Below are 17,472 nucleotides of genomic sequence, written 5' to 3'. Positions count from 1 at the left end.
TAATTTTGTGTAGTCTACATACTCTCTCAAACACAGGAAAAAATTTATGGTGGTTTCTGTTACTTCAAGTGTGAAAGAGTTACATTTTAAATGTTGGCTGCTGCAAGCTTCTTCAAATTACATCTGGTAATTTTATAGGGCGTGGATATGGTTAGCATATCCATGTGTCCGCATTGTTGATTGTTTTGCTAGGGTTTCTTGGGTGGTTTTTTTTTTTTTGGTAAATGCATTCTAGATAGATTGTAAGTATGTGCTGAATTTGATGGTTTAAAGGTGAATTTAGATTTGGAGGTTAATTCAGCAAAGTGTGCAAGAAATTAAATAAGAGCCCAGTAGTAGTCTTACATTGGGTACCTCTGCTAGAATTCTGGAGAGATGTTTTACTCACATAGAGCATCAAAGGGTTTTCAGAGAAATACTGATAAACCAGCCTGTTTTGTTCTTGTCCAAAAGTTTATCTCAGCATTTTAGCACTACTTTGTAGAAGCTATTACAACTGGAAAATTTTGGTTTTTATTGTGATACTAGCTTATATCCTCCAAAATTGACATAAAGGAGACACTTCTGAGATCATCAAAGAGGTTTATACAGGTTTTTACTTTTTTCATTTTTAGAAACAATAGTACATTTGCTGTGTCATTTTTAAAATACATTGTCACACATCATAACATCATTTTTCATCCCACAACTCAGATAGGTGGAGCAGTTGAACATATCATGGCCTAGAAAATGTGCAGAGGTTTCCATGCGAGAGGTAGGTGGATAAACATTTATCCTGAGGGACGAGGTAGCTTGGAGTAGGATTTTAATCTACACTGTATTTTGGCTCATTTTTTCCAAAGGTCCTAAAAAGACAGTAAGTGTTAAGAGGTAGAAATATAAGAGCTTAATTGTATATTCAAGAATACACCCATGTTTCTTTCCCTCTTTGATTCATATCCTTTGAAGACCTTACAGATTTTTTCATCATTGGCCTAGAATATCCCAAGTTCATGAATTACGAAGTTTTTAAGTTTCAGAGGTAAAGTACCAATTTAGGCCCCTCTAATTCCTGTAAGAGTTTTAGGATAGAGTTTCTTTTAACTCAGAAACAGTTATGGAAACAGTTTTTCAGTTTTCACAAGACTTTTGTGACATGGAGATTTTTGGAATGTATGTTAATACTAACTGCATAGAAATTAAGTGCTTAGGATTTTAAAGTCCATTTTAGTAGCCTTCTGTTTTTCTTTGAAGAAGAATACTATTTGTGCTGGGTATTTTACTCTTCTCAAGTCAGAATCCATTCTTTGCCTGCTTGGAGGCCATGGGGCTTATTACCCTTGCAGACTGCCTTACAACTCCCTGTAGTCTGGTCTTATATGGCTTAATTCAGGAGGCACTGGTGGGGAATGGGAGTTGGTATTTTCTTCCTGTTTTTGCTCTTTTTCTCTGGAATTGGTTGCAACCCTGGAGACCTGCCACTATATAGCTTACTGGGCAGCTCCTCTTTTCGTGGCTCTCAGCTCTTCCTGCATTTTGGTAACATATCTGTTCCCTGTTCATTGGGCCATATGGGTGGGGACAGCTGCTGCTGTTACTTAATGCTGAATACAATTACTTGTGTTACCCTAACATGCATTTTCTTGTCAGGACTCTGAGGCGTAAAAGTCAATAGAATACTTTGTATAAAATCCTTTACTGAAGTCTGCCTTGTTTTGTGCCTACTCTAGTGTTTTAGAACACCATTAAAACAGAAATGTAAAGAGCACTTCACCTTTTAATCATAGTAGTATTATAGAACATTTTTTGATTATCAGTATGAATAAAGATTTCACATTTTAAAAATTTGAGCAGTACATATAACACCTTTCAAAGAAGTATTGACAAAACTAAGTGAATTAACTTACACAGGACCCTGAGGATAGTGCTTTGTAAGTGTCCGTGTGTTTCCCTGTCCTGTGGCCTAGGTGCGTGGTAAAATCTCCAAAATTCAGTGATAGAACTACTAAGCACTGGGTTCAAAGACAAGTATCACCTGCTTCGTGTTCTCAGAAGTGGATGGACCAGAAGGGAGGGGAAAGCACCCTTTAAAATAGCATTTTAAAATAGCATTAGTATTCTTTCTAAGGTAGTGAGATTACAAGGGGTGTGTGTGTGTATTTTTTTTTTTTTTTACAGTGATAAAAGACAGTAAATTGTCTAGCAGACACATACCCATGTCGTCAGTCTCATGTCTTTTGCTCTCATGATAGGAATGGGATTAGTGCCAAGGGAAAGTCTCACATTTTCATGTATTTTAATGATTTTGCAAATTATAGAATAACAGCAGGGTATATTCATTTAGAATCTTAAAAAAATGAATCCTTGGTAATTATACCTGTGTTTTCCTATGTAGGTAAGGCAGAAGTGTTTGATCACATTGTAGTAGTATTTCGTATATTCAAGACCAGAGATACTGTTCGTTGAAAATTTACTGAGAAAGTTTTTTGTTGTTGTTGTTTTGCTATTTATGGTTTATTCCTTTAAACACGGAGTTACACTGGTTGTAGGGTAAAAGTGTCGTGCGGCCACGATATGACAGTAAAACAGCATATTAAGTAAACATTAGCCATAACCTGCCACACACTGTTCAGTGTACTTCGCACACAGTAATTTGTTTAAACTTGACAGTGCCCCAAGAGGCAGAAACTTACCATTTTACTGACTAGAAAACAGGCCCACAGAGAAGTAAGTGACCAGTAAATGACCAAAGTAGGATTTGATCTCAGGTAGTTTGAAGGGACATGCTCTTAACCATATTACAACTTGTGGCTTCCTTATTAGGAGAGGGAGGGAGTGAGTGAGTGAAAGTCTCTCAGTCATGTCTGACTCTTTGCAACCCTATAGGCCGTACAGTCCATGGAATTCTCCAGGTCAGAATACTGGAGTGGGTAGCCTTTCCCTTCTCCATGGGATCTTCCAACCCAGGGATTGAACCCAGGTCTTGCATTGCAGGCAAATTCTTGATGTCTGAGCCACCAGGGAAGCCCCTAGGAGGGGGTAGAGAAGGTCAAAAGAAAGTCATAGCTATTATTAAGGATGAGCTGTGATGCCGCTCAGAAGGCAGTCTTCCTGGCAGAACGTTTCTAGTATCAGCTGAGTATAGTTTAATTGCAGTCATTAGGAATGAGTAAATAGACTAAATTCTAGCTTTCTAGTAGAAATCTGGACTCATTGCTAAAGGAGTTAAGTATTTGACAGTTTAGTGATTAAAAGGATGCTTTGGCCATCTAATCAATGGGTTGCAGATACTCTACAGACTGGAAGGTGGTGATAGGAAGAGATTATGTGAAACCATGAAACTTCCTCAGGTTTAGCAAGAAAAATTTGTGGAAGTAAAACAGGAAAATAGTCTGTCTAATGTCGTTTTAGAACTGAACTTTGCTGGGTTAAGATGCTTTTATGGAGAGCGAACTTTTTAAAAGCTAACGTTTTCAATGTGTTTTAGTTAAGATGACACTTTCCTGAAAGAGTTCAAGGGCAAAAGGGATTGTGTTATTAAACTACCCATTGACAGCAGTTTCTGTAAAGTTGACATATTCATGGGGAGAAGAAAAGGTCATAATTAACATATTAATACTTCAAAGAAATAGCAGCTTGAATACCTAGGTTTATACATGGACCACCAAAAGATTCTATACAAAAACAAATCAGGGAAGGCAGAGATGCTGAGGCTGAAGAGGCAGACATTTCCTATGTGTACACTACAACCTGCAATTCCAATTTCCAAATGCTTTTTTCAAGCGAACAGATTTTTCGCAACTTTTTACCTAATATGATTCTGGAAATGCGGTCCCTGCATGCAAAGGGATTTAATTCAACCCTGGTTCTTTACTGTTAAGTAAACAGTAGGATTCTGTTCCACTGGGGCAACCAGTTACACCTTGGCTTGATTTTAATAAGACCACCCTGCCAAAGAGGTTCTATTTTCTAGATGACTTTCAGCATTGCCAGTGACAGTAAACAGGTGGGAGTGGACCTTTGGTCAAATCTTTACAAGGAAAATGAGTGAAATCAGCATGAACCACAGTCAAGTTCAAAATGACAGCTGGGAAAAAGAAAAAGTTACAGCTGGACTCTACCAGGAGGCATTCTCCAGCAGGGGTGTCAGCAGCCACTGAATTGCAGGGGGAAAGCTTCATCTCCAGCCTTTGCAACAATAAAGAGTTTCTGTGAATCCGACTAGGTAGGCATGTCATAAGTAACCTGAATATTTTAACATGAATATTTTCATGCCATTTATGGTCATTCATAATATGAAAATACACCCGGCAGAGGACTGGAGACAGGCCACCTGAATTGTTAGATGAGTCCTGTAACTTACACCTGATTTGAGAAGCGCGTGAGCCTCATGACCAGCCAGTTCTAGAGACTCGGGGAGGCCATAGTGTCCCAGCCTTTCTTTCCGGTGTTTGAAAATACCTGTTTGGAGAGGCTGATTTTCTTGCAAAGAAGTTGTCATGCTACCTATAGCACACAGTTCCCTTTGGGAGAGAGGTTCTTGGCCAAGAGTATTTTCTACTTATGGGTTAGGCATTCCATCTGATGCTGTTCCATTTGCCGCTGGCAGAGATTCCCCACATGGCCCAGAGCAATCCTCTGCACTCTAATGGAGCGATCTCCAGAAGATGCTGGAGTTGTCCTTGGCTTTGACCTGCAACTGAAGCTTCTCAGGAGTTGGTAGGAGGAAGTGGAGGCAAGGCAGGTAGCTGTGCCTCCTGGCTTTCCTCCCTGGCCAACGCATAGCGTCTGGCTTTTCTAGGGTCAGGCTCTGGGGTCTCCTCTGCCCATCTTCCCACTCGACGCACCCCTTTGGCCACCTTGGGTGCATTCCTGCAAGGATTGTGGTCATAGATGACCAGCTTCAGGCTTGACAGGTGGGCCAGGCTGGGGAAGTAGCGGATGCTGTTCCGATCCACATCGATTATCTCCAGGAAAGGCATGTGAAGCAGCACAGGGGGGAAGTCTGTCAGCAGGTTACCTGAGAGCCAGATGGTCCTCAGCTCCCGGAGGCGCTGGAGCTGGCCTGGCAGCAGACGCAGGGCGTTGGAGCCAGCGTGCAACGTCTTAAGGAGACTCAGCTCACAGACCACCTCCGGCAACTTGGTGAGATAATTGGCCTCAACCCACAGGGTCCGGAGGTTCTGGAGCAGGCTCAGCTCCCTGGGGAGGTCACAGAGTTTGTTGTTGCCCAGGTAGAGGATGCAGAGCTGTTTCAAGGTACACACCACCTGTGGCAGAGCCTTGAAGTTGTTGAAATCCAGGGCCAGAATCTGCAGGTTCTGCAGCTGGCCCAGCTCTGGAGGCAGGCTGTTGAGGCGGTTGTCGCTCAGGTAGAGCTTAACCAGCTCCTGGAAGGAGCACACATGCACTGGGAAGCGGCGGAGCTGGCTCCCACTCAGATCCACCATCCTGTCCAGCGGCATCTCCCGGAGGTCTCTGGCCACGTAGTTCTGGCAGCGGTCAGCAGGGATGAAGGCCACAAAGGCTCTGATGGTGTTCCCCATGGCAAGCCGCAGCCCACCAACCACGGGGCTGCTGCTTCTGCTCTGAGGCCTGCCTTCCCCCTCATTATAACCTGGGGATTGCATGACAAAAGCCAGTCACTTCAACAGAGAAAAGTGCTCCTGATAGCAACTTGAGTGTCCGGTGACAGCCAGGGTCCTGGAGGCGGGGTCTCACACACTTGCTTTCCGTTGTCTAAACCCCAATCCTCTTTACGTTTGTTGTTTGTTTCAAACTGAAAATAGCTTCACTGTTTTTTCTAATGATAAAACATTGGGACGTTACATAAAGGTGTAAAAGAAGAAAGTAAAAAACACGCAGTCACACCCACCAGAGATAAATACTGTAAACATTTTAGCAGATGTGCTCCAGCCTTCTTGCTGTAAGTAATTTGTTTTAAAAAATTTCATATACTATTTAGGAGTCATTTTTTATCATAAAATATGGACATATTTTTATGTTTACAGGTATCCATGCAATTATTTTAAACACCTGTAAATCATTCCATTATGTGGATGCACTGTTATCAAAACAAGTTTCTTGTTGGGCATCTTGGTTGCTTACAACGTGTCACTATTATATATATATCCTTGTACATACAGTGCGAGCAGTTATCCACTAATTTCTTTAGGAAATGTCCTTAGAAGTGTCACTGGGTCAAAGATATGTATCCTTTAGAGGCTCTTCATTGGTGCATCTGGACTAGTGTATACACTCCACAGGTGTCCATTTTCTTACTCTTCTTTCTTTGTTGTCCAGTTGCTGTGTTGTGTCTGACTCTTCTGTTACTTTATGGACTATAGCACGTCAGGCTCCTCTGTCCATGGGATTTCCCAGGTAAGAATACTGGAGTGGGTTGCCATAGTTTTCCACACTTAAACAATTTATCTTTGACAAAAGACAAATAGAAAAACAGCAGAAAGAGAAGAACCAGGCTTCTAAAGCTTAAATGAGGATGTATTCCAGCAGTGCACCTGTATCTGATGTGGCTCATCAAAGGTTTGAGCTTCCTTCCATCGAATGAAGTTGTGGGAAATAGTTGTCCACTTGGGACATTTCCTAGCACTAGTCTAGGGCAGTTAGGCTAATTTTGGCCAATGGAATGACCAGAAGTGATATATTTCTAGGCCTGGTTCATTTAAAACAAACCTCAACTTTCTCTGTACTCTTTCTGCATCTAACACCCAGGGTGACCCTAGAAGCCACCAAGTATGTGGGGTTCATACGTTAAAGTTCTGGGTGTCCTGGATCTCTGCCTCCCGCATACACTTCCACCAGTGGATTTAGGTAAATGAGAAACTTTCAATTACGTTAGGGCATCAAGAGCTAGGGGCTTATCTCTTACATTATCCTAATGAATAGAGCAATCTATAAATCTATATATACTGATGTGCAAAGATATTTAGGATAAATAAAGGCAAAAAAACCTTCAGAAGTTTTTTTTTTTACCATCCCATCTTGCCAAAAAATATGCATATATTCTTGTTTATGCACAAAAGTATCTGTAAGACATAACAGTGATTACCTCTAGGGAATCTGAAGCTTTGGGGTGATAGGAATGCTGACTCTTCCATTTACACCCTCTTGTACTGTTTGATTTTTTAAAAACTACATACATCTACTACTTCCAAAAACTGTATTATTCCAAAAGAAATGGATTGCTTCCATTTCCAAGAGAAATGAGTTGTTTCCATTTATAAGAGCCTGCTTGCTCTCTATAGAGTGTTAGGGTTTGTGGGAAGACCTGACACACCATTTTACTTCCTCCATGGGCTTCCCAGCTGGCTCAGTGGTAAAGAATCCACCTGCCAATTCAGGAGACGTGGGTTCAATTCCTGGGTTGGGAAGATCTGCTGGAGAAGGAAATGGCTACCCACTCCAATATACTTGTCTGGGAAATCCCATAGACAGAGGAGCCTGATGAGCTACAGTCCATGGGGTTGCAAAGGAGTTGAACATGACTTCGTGACTAAACAACAGCAACAACAAATGCCTTTCCTGCTAAATTACTTATAACAGACTAAACTGAGCCATAGAGGAGCATCCCGTGGGAATGGCCATTCTACAGAGCTATTTAGTGATGTAGCATCACTACTCACCTTCTTTCTTCTCAGTCGTGACTAAAGCCAGTGTCCTTGGACTCTACACATTGAATGTCAAGAGCAATTATCTTAAGCCCTCTCCTTGCTTTGATGACTTGTCCTGTAATAACTAGCCTCTCAACAGGTACTGTGCTTTGGCTCTATATTTAGCATGGTCAGTGGTGACCACAAATGGTCATAAAGCTGTTGCCCTTATATGATAGGGAAAATAATGATTGCTACCCACTATTATTTATAACTAAATGCTAAGCACCATGCTGGTTCTTTACATATATTATCTCTTCTCACAACCTCTGCCAGGTTAAGATTTTTTACCTCAATTTTCAGATGAGAAAACTGAGTCTCAGGTTTAAGAATAACAGTAAATAGTTATTGAGCACCTATTGTGTTTAGATGCAGGAAATCTAGTAGTAAATAGATAGATAAGACCCTGATCTCACAGAGTGTACAGTTCTCTCAGAGTGGAGTTGTCACACCAGCTGACAAACTGCCCTTTCATACACTTCCACTCAGCACTTCAATGCCAGCCCCTAAATATGAGCAGGTAGCTAAGGATAACCACACATGAGATAAGCCTTCTACATGAAAGATGGAGGCTGAAATAAACAGAATAAAAGAAACCAAGAAACAGAAACAATGGCGAGAGCAGAAGAAAATCTTAACTAATTTTCTGCAGTGTTTTCAGAGACTTAGCTGTAACACTTGTGTGCTGGTTACAGTATTATTGGCTCATTTAATTCTTACAGCAACCCTAAAATGTAGGCAGTTGTAAGAGAACAGAAAATATATATATATATATATATATATATTGGTTTCTACCCCTGCTTTCTGGTACAGAGGTCCTAAAGCCCTTATAAATTCCCTTCCTGTGTGATAAGACCACAAGGAGCATCTTTTATTTATGTATGTCTTTATTTTTGGCCGTGCTAGGTCTTCGTTTCTGCTCAGGGTTTTCTCCGGTTGTGGCAGGGGGTGGTACTCTAGTTGCACACTGCAAGCTGCTCATTGCGGTGGTTTCTCCTGTTGTGGAGCACGGGCTTCAGTAGCAGCAGTATGAGGGCTCAGTAGTTGCAGCTCCTGGGCTCTAGAGCACAGACTCAATAGCTGTGACACACAGGCTTAGTTGCTCTGAGGCACATGGGATCTTCCCGGATCAAGGGTTGATCCTGCATTGGCAGTTGGATTCTTTACACTGAGCCACCAGGGGAGCCCACAAGGAGCGCCTGTTGTTCTAATATTTGGTCTTTGAACCCATCCAGACACAGGGTTCCTAAAACTTGTGTGAATTCCTAAGTGATAAGAACACTAGGAACATAGTTGTTCTAACGAGGAACTCTGGGTGGGGTCCTGGGTGGCTGCTGGATAGGGGCTGGTCACTGGAAAAACTCAGTCATGATTGGAAGCTTAGAATGTTCATCTCCACTCCCTGACCCTCCAGAGAGAGCAGAGAAGCTGGAGATGGAGTTAATGATGGGTCATGCCTATGTGAGGAAATTGTCCATAAAATCCAGGTATTAGGGGGCTCAGGGGGCTTCCAGGTGGGTGAAAACGTCCAAACCAGTAGGATGACACACCCCAACTCCATGAGGATAGAAGATCCTGTGCTCAGGACCCTTCCAAACCTTTCCCTATGTCTGTCTTCATCTGATTATTCATTCTTTGTCATATTCTTTAACAAACTGGTAAACCTCAGTGTTTCCCAGAGTTCTGTGAGCTGCTGGCAGAAGGGTGCATTGCTGTGCCAGGGGAATGCAGTGTGGAGCGTCCTCAAAGAACCTCTGGGAAACGGCTAGCATTGAATATCTGCCATAACAGAAGGCAAGTTTCTGCCAAAGGAGAATTATTGGGTTGGCCAAAAACTTCGCTCGGGTCTTTCTGTACCATCTTCCGGAAAACCCCAATGAAATTTTTGGCCAACCCAACAAAACTGTGTATCCAGAGTGAAGGAAATCACCTCTCCCTCCTGCTGGGCCCAACCCCTAGCAGGTCAAGGGGGGAGGAGAGGGGGAGGAAAAGGGGAAATGGAGTCAGAGAAAGAAAAGACATGTACCTTCTACCTCCAATGCCAGCTCCTTTCTCTTTGGTGGTCCCAAAGCCACAGGCCAGGCCACAGATGGGCGGAAATAAGTGTTGAGCTGGATGAGATATTAAAGTGTTGATATAGACTTGGCTAAACATTTCAATATCTCAAAGTGTCAAGAAAGCTGTAGGATCTGCCCAAGATGCTGTCTGGAGGTTGGGATAGGAATACGCACGGTGTGCGTGAAAGGAGAGGTAGGAAGAATATGGCTAATCTTCACTACACTCTACTGGATTCAGCCCCCATGATAAACTGGTATGAAATGATCAAAGTGGCCCCTAGAAAAACAGCCTGAATCAAAAAGACAATGCATTCTTGGGCAAAAATATACACATCTTGAAGAAAAGACAATCCATGTTGCCAAAGACATGTAAACAACTCTTGAAAACAGAAAACAGAAATTGCTTTGTGTTCCAGTAACTAGTTTTGAGGTGCAGCTGGTATTTCCTTTGTTAGAACTCATGGGAACCATGGTGCTGGATGCTGAGAAGTTCACACCAGGGTCCTGGGCCTTCACGAAGAGTGGTCCAAAAGCAAGCTCATCCCTTTCAAGCCTGAAACCAAGTGCAAACTCCTGTCTAACCATGTGCACCTGTTGGCTTTCACTCCAGACTCCTCCACTGAAGTGTCTGCACAAAGATTTGGTCCAGAACTAACTGATGTTGGATCTTCAGATACTTCGAGTTTCAGTTCTAGTATGGGGGTTCTTAATTTCAATGCAGTAGAAACAGTCTTTGGATGATTCAGTGAACGGGAATTTACGACAAGGTGTTAGGATGTGCTCACAGGCTCCCTGAATATCCTGAGGGGCCTGGCTTGGATGCTGCAGCCAGAATCATGTCCTAACTCAGTGCAGAACTGGCACTCCTGGGCTCAACTCTGCTTCTCCCTTTGACGCCCTGGTGCTGAATGCTACCCCTAAACATGAATGTTGCCACCTCCCTCTCCCTCCCTACCCTGCCCTGGAAGGAATTTTTCATAGGCCCTGCTGCTTTGCATCACCGGCAGTTGAATCTGATGGAGAGATTTCATTGGCCACATGCCCACACTAACCTAAGGGAACTAACCTGAGGTTTTGGATTCTGTGATGGAGAGTGGCTTTTTTCCACCACCAAGATTCATAAGGTGAGAAATTCCCCAAACACAGGAAGGTGAGTTGTATGCTGTTTGTTGTTGTTCAGTCGCCCAGTTGTGTCCAACTCTGTGACCCCATGGACTGCAGCACGCCAGGCCTCCCTTTCCCTCACCATTCCCTGGAATTTGCCCAAGTTCATGTTCATTGCATCAGTGATGCTGTCCAGCCATCTCATCATCTGACGCCCTCTTCTTCCTCCCTCAATCTTTCCTAGCAACAGGGACTTTTCCAGTGAGTCCTCTGTTCCCATCAGATGACCAAAATATTGGAGCTTCAGCTTCAGCATCAGTCCTTCCAATGAATATTCAGGGTTGATCTCTCTTAAGATTGACTGGTTTGATTTTCTTGCTGTCCAAGAGACTTTCAGGAGTCTTCTCCAGCACCACAGTTTGAAGGCATCAATTCTTTGGCATTTGCCTTCTTTACAGTCCAGCTCTCAAAACCGTATGTGACCACTGGGAAGAGTTGTATACTGACAGCTGAAAGAAATCACAAATACCCATCACAACTAGCCTGTGGTCAGACACCCTTTAATGGCTGTTTGATCGTGTATAATTAATTTTTCTCCCTATATCTACATGACTATTTCTTCCTATATGATTAATTTTTCTTCCTGTATCTACACGAGCAGTTTCTTAAAGCAGACAATTAACATGGAATATATGTGGATTTCCCAGAGCTGGAACATGACTCATTTCCTAAACAATTGTGTAATGTTAGAAGAATTTGAATGGAAGGATTATAATCTTAAACCCTTCAAAAGAATCCAGAAACATTCAATGTGACAGCTGATCAGCAGATAACAATACTACTTACTCAGGAAAATGGATAAACGCTCTTTTCATCAGTTACTAATGAACATTTATTGAAATGAAAACAATCTACCAAAACAGGACTGCTACTAGGTAGTATTTGGTTAGCCTGGTTCTTTTAGGTACTTAAAAAAGAAAATTTTCATAGTACTATAACCTGTAATTTAGATTTATGATTCAGATTTCTATGGTCTTATTTTAGTGTATGAAATGGCAGTAGAGAGTGGAGTTTAGAATTAAAAGCAAATATTTCATCATTAAAGAGACCTTGTACAGTTTGAAGCTGGATTCTGTTTTTTTTTTCATGAGTGTGTGTGCACGTGTGTGCGTGTGCTGTGTTCAGTCGTGTCTGACTCTTTGCAACCCCATGGACTGCAGCCCAGCAGGCTCTTCTGTTCATGAAATTTTCTAGGCAAGAATACTGAAGTGGGTTGCCATTTCCTCCTCCAGGGGATCTTCCCGATCCAGGGATAGAACCTGTGTCTCCTGCATTGGCAGGTGGATTCTTATTTTTTTTTAAAAAATAATTGTATTTGTTTTATTTTTGGCTGGGCTGTGTCTTCCTTGCTGCACAGGCTTTTCTCTAGTTGCAGCAAGTGGGTACTACACTCTAGCTGTGGTGTGCAGGCTTCTCAGTGCTGCGCTTCTCTTGTTGCAGAACACAGGCTCTAGGTGCGAGGGCAACTTCAGTAGTTGTGACACACAGGCTCAGTAGCTGCAGCTCCGGGCTCCGGAGCACAGGCTCAGAAGTTGTTGCCCATGGGCTTAGTTGCTCCCCAGCATGTGGGATCTTCCTGGATCAAGGATTGAACCTACATCTTCTGCACTGGCAGGTAGATTCTTTACCACTGAGCTACCTGGGAAGCCCTCTGGCAATTATTTATTTCCAAAACCTTTCTTTACTTTTATTTGCCCCACAAGTCATGTGGGATCTTGGTTCCGTCACCAGAAATTGAACTGGCACCCCCTGCATTGGAAGCTCAGAGTCTTAATCACTGGACTGCCAGAGAAGTCCTTGGATTCTGTTATTTATTTGTTTGGAAGCTTTGGACAAAGTTTTCTATGCCTTGGGCTCCTCATCTGTAAAACTGGAATCATCTCAGGCTCCACCTCATTGAGTTACTGTGTAATGTACTTGATATTATAGGCATCTGCTATTTGCTGTATGCAATCAAGTTCAAGGTAAACTGAGACCCCGTTTTGACTTGGTGTTGTATCAAAAAAAAGTCATAGAACATCCCCAAATAATGAATGAAATCCAATTTAGATCTTTATCACAGGCAATCAGGAAGCTGACAGAGGAGAGATCCCTTTCGTGATGCCCAGTAAATTCTTTCTTCTTAAGACTCCCTCTGCCTATTTTTTCCTCCTACCCAGAATGGGGCCCCAAAAGCCCTCTCCTGAGCACTGCCTCTGTACCATCCCAGGGGACTCCTGGAGAATGGGGAGATGGTACAGCAGCCCTGCCCCAGCTTCCTGCCATTGTTTTCCTAGTCCTACCCCCTCACCAGCTGTCTTGTCTCCCTTCTTCTTGCTCTCTTTGTAGCCATTCTTTTTCTTGCCCCGGTAGGTATCAGCAGCCCTTGTGGGCTCTCTCCAGATTGCATTTTTCTCAACATGCACAATTAAGACCTAAAGCAGACAGGAAACCTCATGTGGGCACTTCCTGGGGGGCAGCCCAGATGGAGAAGACCAGGCAGGTCTGAACACCCCAGTGCTTGTGTGGCTCTTGTTGCTCTACGGAAGCCCCATTCACCCTCCCCTCTTCTTCCACTGGATTCCAGCACCAGGGTTCACCACTTTCCAGGGCAGAAAGGATCCCATCCTTCTTACTGGCAGAGCAGACAGGCAGGCCTCTCCTCTTCCCACTGTCCGCCTCTGGGAGTTGAAACCATTTAACCCTTTCTGGTGAATTTCATCTGTCTTCCAGGTTTGTCCTGCACTTGTTATTGAACTGGACTCTGGTTGGCTTGCCCTCCACACAACAAAGCGAGTCTACCTACACTAGGGTGTGGTGAAGGAAAGTAAGTGCTGATCGCAGGGCCGAGCAAGGAGAATGGAGCCCATACTCACAAGACCCCAACTTCCTGATGGCTTTCAGGGAAGGGTTTTTAAAGATGGTGTTTGTGTTGAGGACTGCAGAGGTCATGGCTTTCTTTGGTTGGTTGGTGGTGAGGCAATAGGGTGATGTTTTGAGAATCTTAGTCATCAATCTTCTGGTTCTATGTTTGCACTCACCATTGTATTCACTATCCTCCACGTGCATGGGGGGTCTTAGTTCTTGCTGCTGCTGCTAAGTCACTTCAGTCGTGTCCCATAGATGGCAGCCCACCAGGCTGCCCCATCCCTGGGATTCTCCAGGCAAGAACACTGGAGTGGGTTGCCATTTCCTTCTCCAATGCATGAAAGTGAAAAGTGAAAGTGAAGTTGCTCAGTCTTTTCCGACTTAGTGGCCCCATGGACTGCAGCCTACCAGTCTCCTCTGTCCATGGGATTTTCCAGGCAAGAGTACTGGAGTGGGGTGCCATTGCCTTCTCCTTTAGTTCTTGCAGAACAAGTCAAAGTACTCATCACATTGTTACGTATATCGGAGAGAAGGAACTAGGTCTTTGTTTAATCTTGGTTTCCCTCACTTCCCTGACAAGTAACTGTGTCTGCTCTTTGCCCCTGCTACTTCAGTCGTGTCCAACTCTGTGCGACCCTGGAAACGGCAGCCCACCAGGCTCCCGTGTCCCTGGGATTCTCCAGGCAAGAACACTGGAGTGGGTTGCCATCTCCTTCTCCAATGCATGAAAGTGAAAAGTGAAAGTGAAGTCACTCAGTTGTGTCATACTCCTAGTGACCCCATGGACTGCAGCCCACCAGGCTCCTCCATCCATGGGATTTTCCAGGCAAGAGTACTGGAGTGGGGTGCCATAAGACTAAAACATTTTTCTGTAAACAAGAAATAGGACATGGAAGTTCTGGCTTGATTTCAATCACCCCCTTTTTTTGATACCCCTTAATCCTCACAGAAACAGGTGTGAGACAAGAGAGGGGATAAAATTTTGAATAGAGAGGTTAGTCATAAACTCATTAGGGGAACTCAGTTTTGGGGGGGACTTTATGTCACTCTCATTTTTCATGCATTTGTATCAGGTTTAAAGTGGGTAAAATGTCCCTCAGGAAGCCATGTGGATTATGGATTAATTATTATTATTAATTATGGATTAATTATTACCATGGTTGGATTATTGACCCACCATATGTTGTTGATATGTTTACAAGCAGAGGGACAGCCTGCCGATTCAATGGCATTTCACAGATCCACAGCACACTTCCCAAAGTCACTGGGAGAACTGCAATCTCTGGCCACAGATGTCTGTGAATATCTAGAACAGGACATGTGACAATCACTGTTCGCCAATCACTCCAGAGGGCTTTGTGCAGGTTTATCTCCAAGAACTTGTGGATGTTCATGGCTCAGTTCAGCCAAGTTGATGATGAAAGTCAGAAAAAGAATGTCTGAAGTGTGGACTGAGTGTCAGAGGGCAAGTGAGAGATAGGGAGAGACATCTGCTCCCAGCTGTGCCCGTCTCCTGGGAGGTTCCCCAAGGCTCCATGCTCACATCTCCTCCATTGCTTCTGGGATTAAGAACTTGAGGCTTCCAGAAAATGGCACAGATCAATTCATCCCTGTTCTTCATCTGCTCCCCTTATCTATTGGGCCCTCCCTGGTCCCGCCCCACCAATTTCCCACTTGTGTACAGTAGCCCGTCCTTGTGGGGTCATCCAAGTATCGCCACTCCCCACCATCTTGCCTGGGCGCAGACTCCTTAGCCAGGATCTGGCCCCTGTGCGGTCTCTCCGGCCCCTCTGCGTCTCTCCGGCCCCTCTGTGGGGCGTATCCTCCTGTTCCGACTCCAATGTGCCAGCATCTCCCTTCCCCACCTGCTCCCGCATCCCCTCGTGAGGGCCTCCCATGCGCAGCCCCCTGGGTTAGGAATGCCCTCCCCGACCCCACCCCTACCCCTCTCTTCTCTTGGTAATTCGTGCTGTCCCATGATATAGGACATTTCCTGACCTTTCAGACTGGGTTGGTGATTTTATAATGTGCTGCCAGCCCTTCAGTGTGTAAATATTTGTTGACTGCCCATTTCCCTGCACACACTGGACTTTAATCACCATGAGGGCAGAGATCTGGGACTCACTGCCTGGTGGATCCGGCTGTCTCTATCTCAGTGCCTGGCAACAGGAACATCCTCAGCTAGCAGAAATCAATGAGCTAATGATAACTGCCTAGTGAAGGAGGCATTGACTTGCACACAGAAAAAAAATTTTTAATGCTAAAGTGAAAGTGAAAGTCACTCAGTTGTGTCTGACTCTTTGCAACCCCATGGACTATACAGTCCATGGAATTCTCCAGGCCAGAATACTGGAGTGGGTAGCTGTTCCCTTCTCCAGGAGATCTTCCCAACCCAGGGTCTCCTGCATTGTAGGAAGATTCTTTACCAGTTGAGTTGCCAGGGAAGCCCCTAATGATAAAGATGGCACCAAAGATCAGAAAAGAGCACAGATTTAATTTACCTCATTAGTGCTGCAATAGACAGTACCTTCTGTAAAAACCTGGAGTTTTGTATATATGATTGTACTTACAATGAATTAATAACATGATATATAGTTTGTAAACATATAATTTCAGTATAAAAGTAATTGTTTTATTGAGAAAAGGAGAGTAGAGGTGGAGAGTTTCAGATATAGAATAATTAGCAATAATAAAATTACTTTTCTGGTTGGCATTTTAATCACGATTTTCCCTAAAAAATAATATAAATAATAAAAAATAAATAAAAAATACTTCTAAGCCCATAGTTATAAAATCTATATATCTGGGATTACATTCAGGGTTAAACCCAGGAATGAAGATCTTTCTTTTCCTATCTCATCCAGCACCATTACTAGTTCAGTGTCTTCTTATATATGTATCACCCTGTGTTATGATCAATACCATTATTATGAGTAATAGTATCTTTTTACCTTCTTTTCAATGAGTAATATAGACAACCAAGTCTCAGGGCCTTTGTGCTAGTCATTTCACTCAGCCCTGAAATATTCCCTTGAACCAAAGGGTGTGTGTATGTGTATGTGCATGTCTGCATGTGTGTGTATTTATGTGGATACATATGTGTGTATGAATGTATTGCATATGTATGTGTGTATAGGTTGTGCATATGTGCATGTGTGCATGTGTATTTGTGTGTATTTGTGCCTGTGGTTTGCATGTATGTGCATATGTGTATGTGTGGGTCCCCTGAAAATCTTTTCAGGCCAGCTCCTCTTCTTCAGGTTTCAGCTTAATGGGCATTTCCACAAAGAGGATCTCCCTGACCACCCTATTTGTGCTGGCTGCTCCTGCTCCCGTTTCTGTCCCCTTAGCTCTTACCACAATTTGTGATTATTTTGTTTACTTTTTGTTCTCTTGCTCTTCTTTGGCAGGAGAACTGCTTGAAGGCAGAGCTTGTACCAATCCTATTCATTGTTGAATTCTTAGCCCTAATGATAGCACCCCAAAGTGGACACTAATTTACTCAACAAACAATCAAAGAACCAACAACAGAATTCCTGGCCCTCCTGGAGCATTTGAATGAATGAATAATGTATTACTCTGTTTGATCATGTAAACTCAAATTGCTGTTAGCCAGTGACTAAATATATATTTATATTTATTTTTTCTACCATCAGTGATCATTGTGGTAAAAGAGAGTAACTCTGAGAAAGACTCAGGATTTATTGAGATAAGTTAACAAGATATACACAGAGTTGGAATAACCTGGACAAGAG

General features: G+C 43.3%; 1 protein-coding gene across 1 annotated transcript; it reads right to left on the bottom strand.

Annotated features, from left to right (window-relative positions):
* Nucleotides 1-192: 192 nt before the first annotated feature.
* LRRC10 (leucine rich repeat containing 10) lies at nt 193-5,650 on the bottom strand. Its single transcript, XM_061416509.1, has one exon. The coding sequence runs from the start codon at nt 5,607-5,609 to the stop codon at nt 4,689-4,691; it is 921 nt and encodes a 306-aa protein (XP_061272493.1). The 5' UTR covers nt 5,610-5,650; the 3' UTR covers nt 193-4,688.
* Between the last annotated feature and the right edge of the window lie 11,822 nt (nt 5,651-17,472).

This window comes from Bos javanicus, chromosome 5, assembly GCF_032452875.1.
Source record: "Bos javanicus breed banteng chromosome 5, ARS-OSU_banteng_1.0, whole genome shotgun sequence".
In the NCBI taxonomy this organism is placed as follows: domain Eukaryota; kingdom Metazoa; phylum Chordata; class Mammalia; order Artiodactyla; family Bovidae; genus Bos; species Bos javanicus.
Note: the sequence above shows the minus strand (reverse complement) of the source record. Positions and strands in the feature narration are given on the sequence as shown.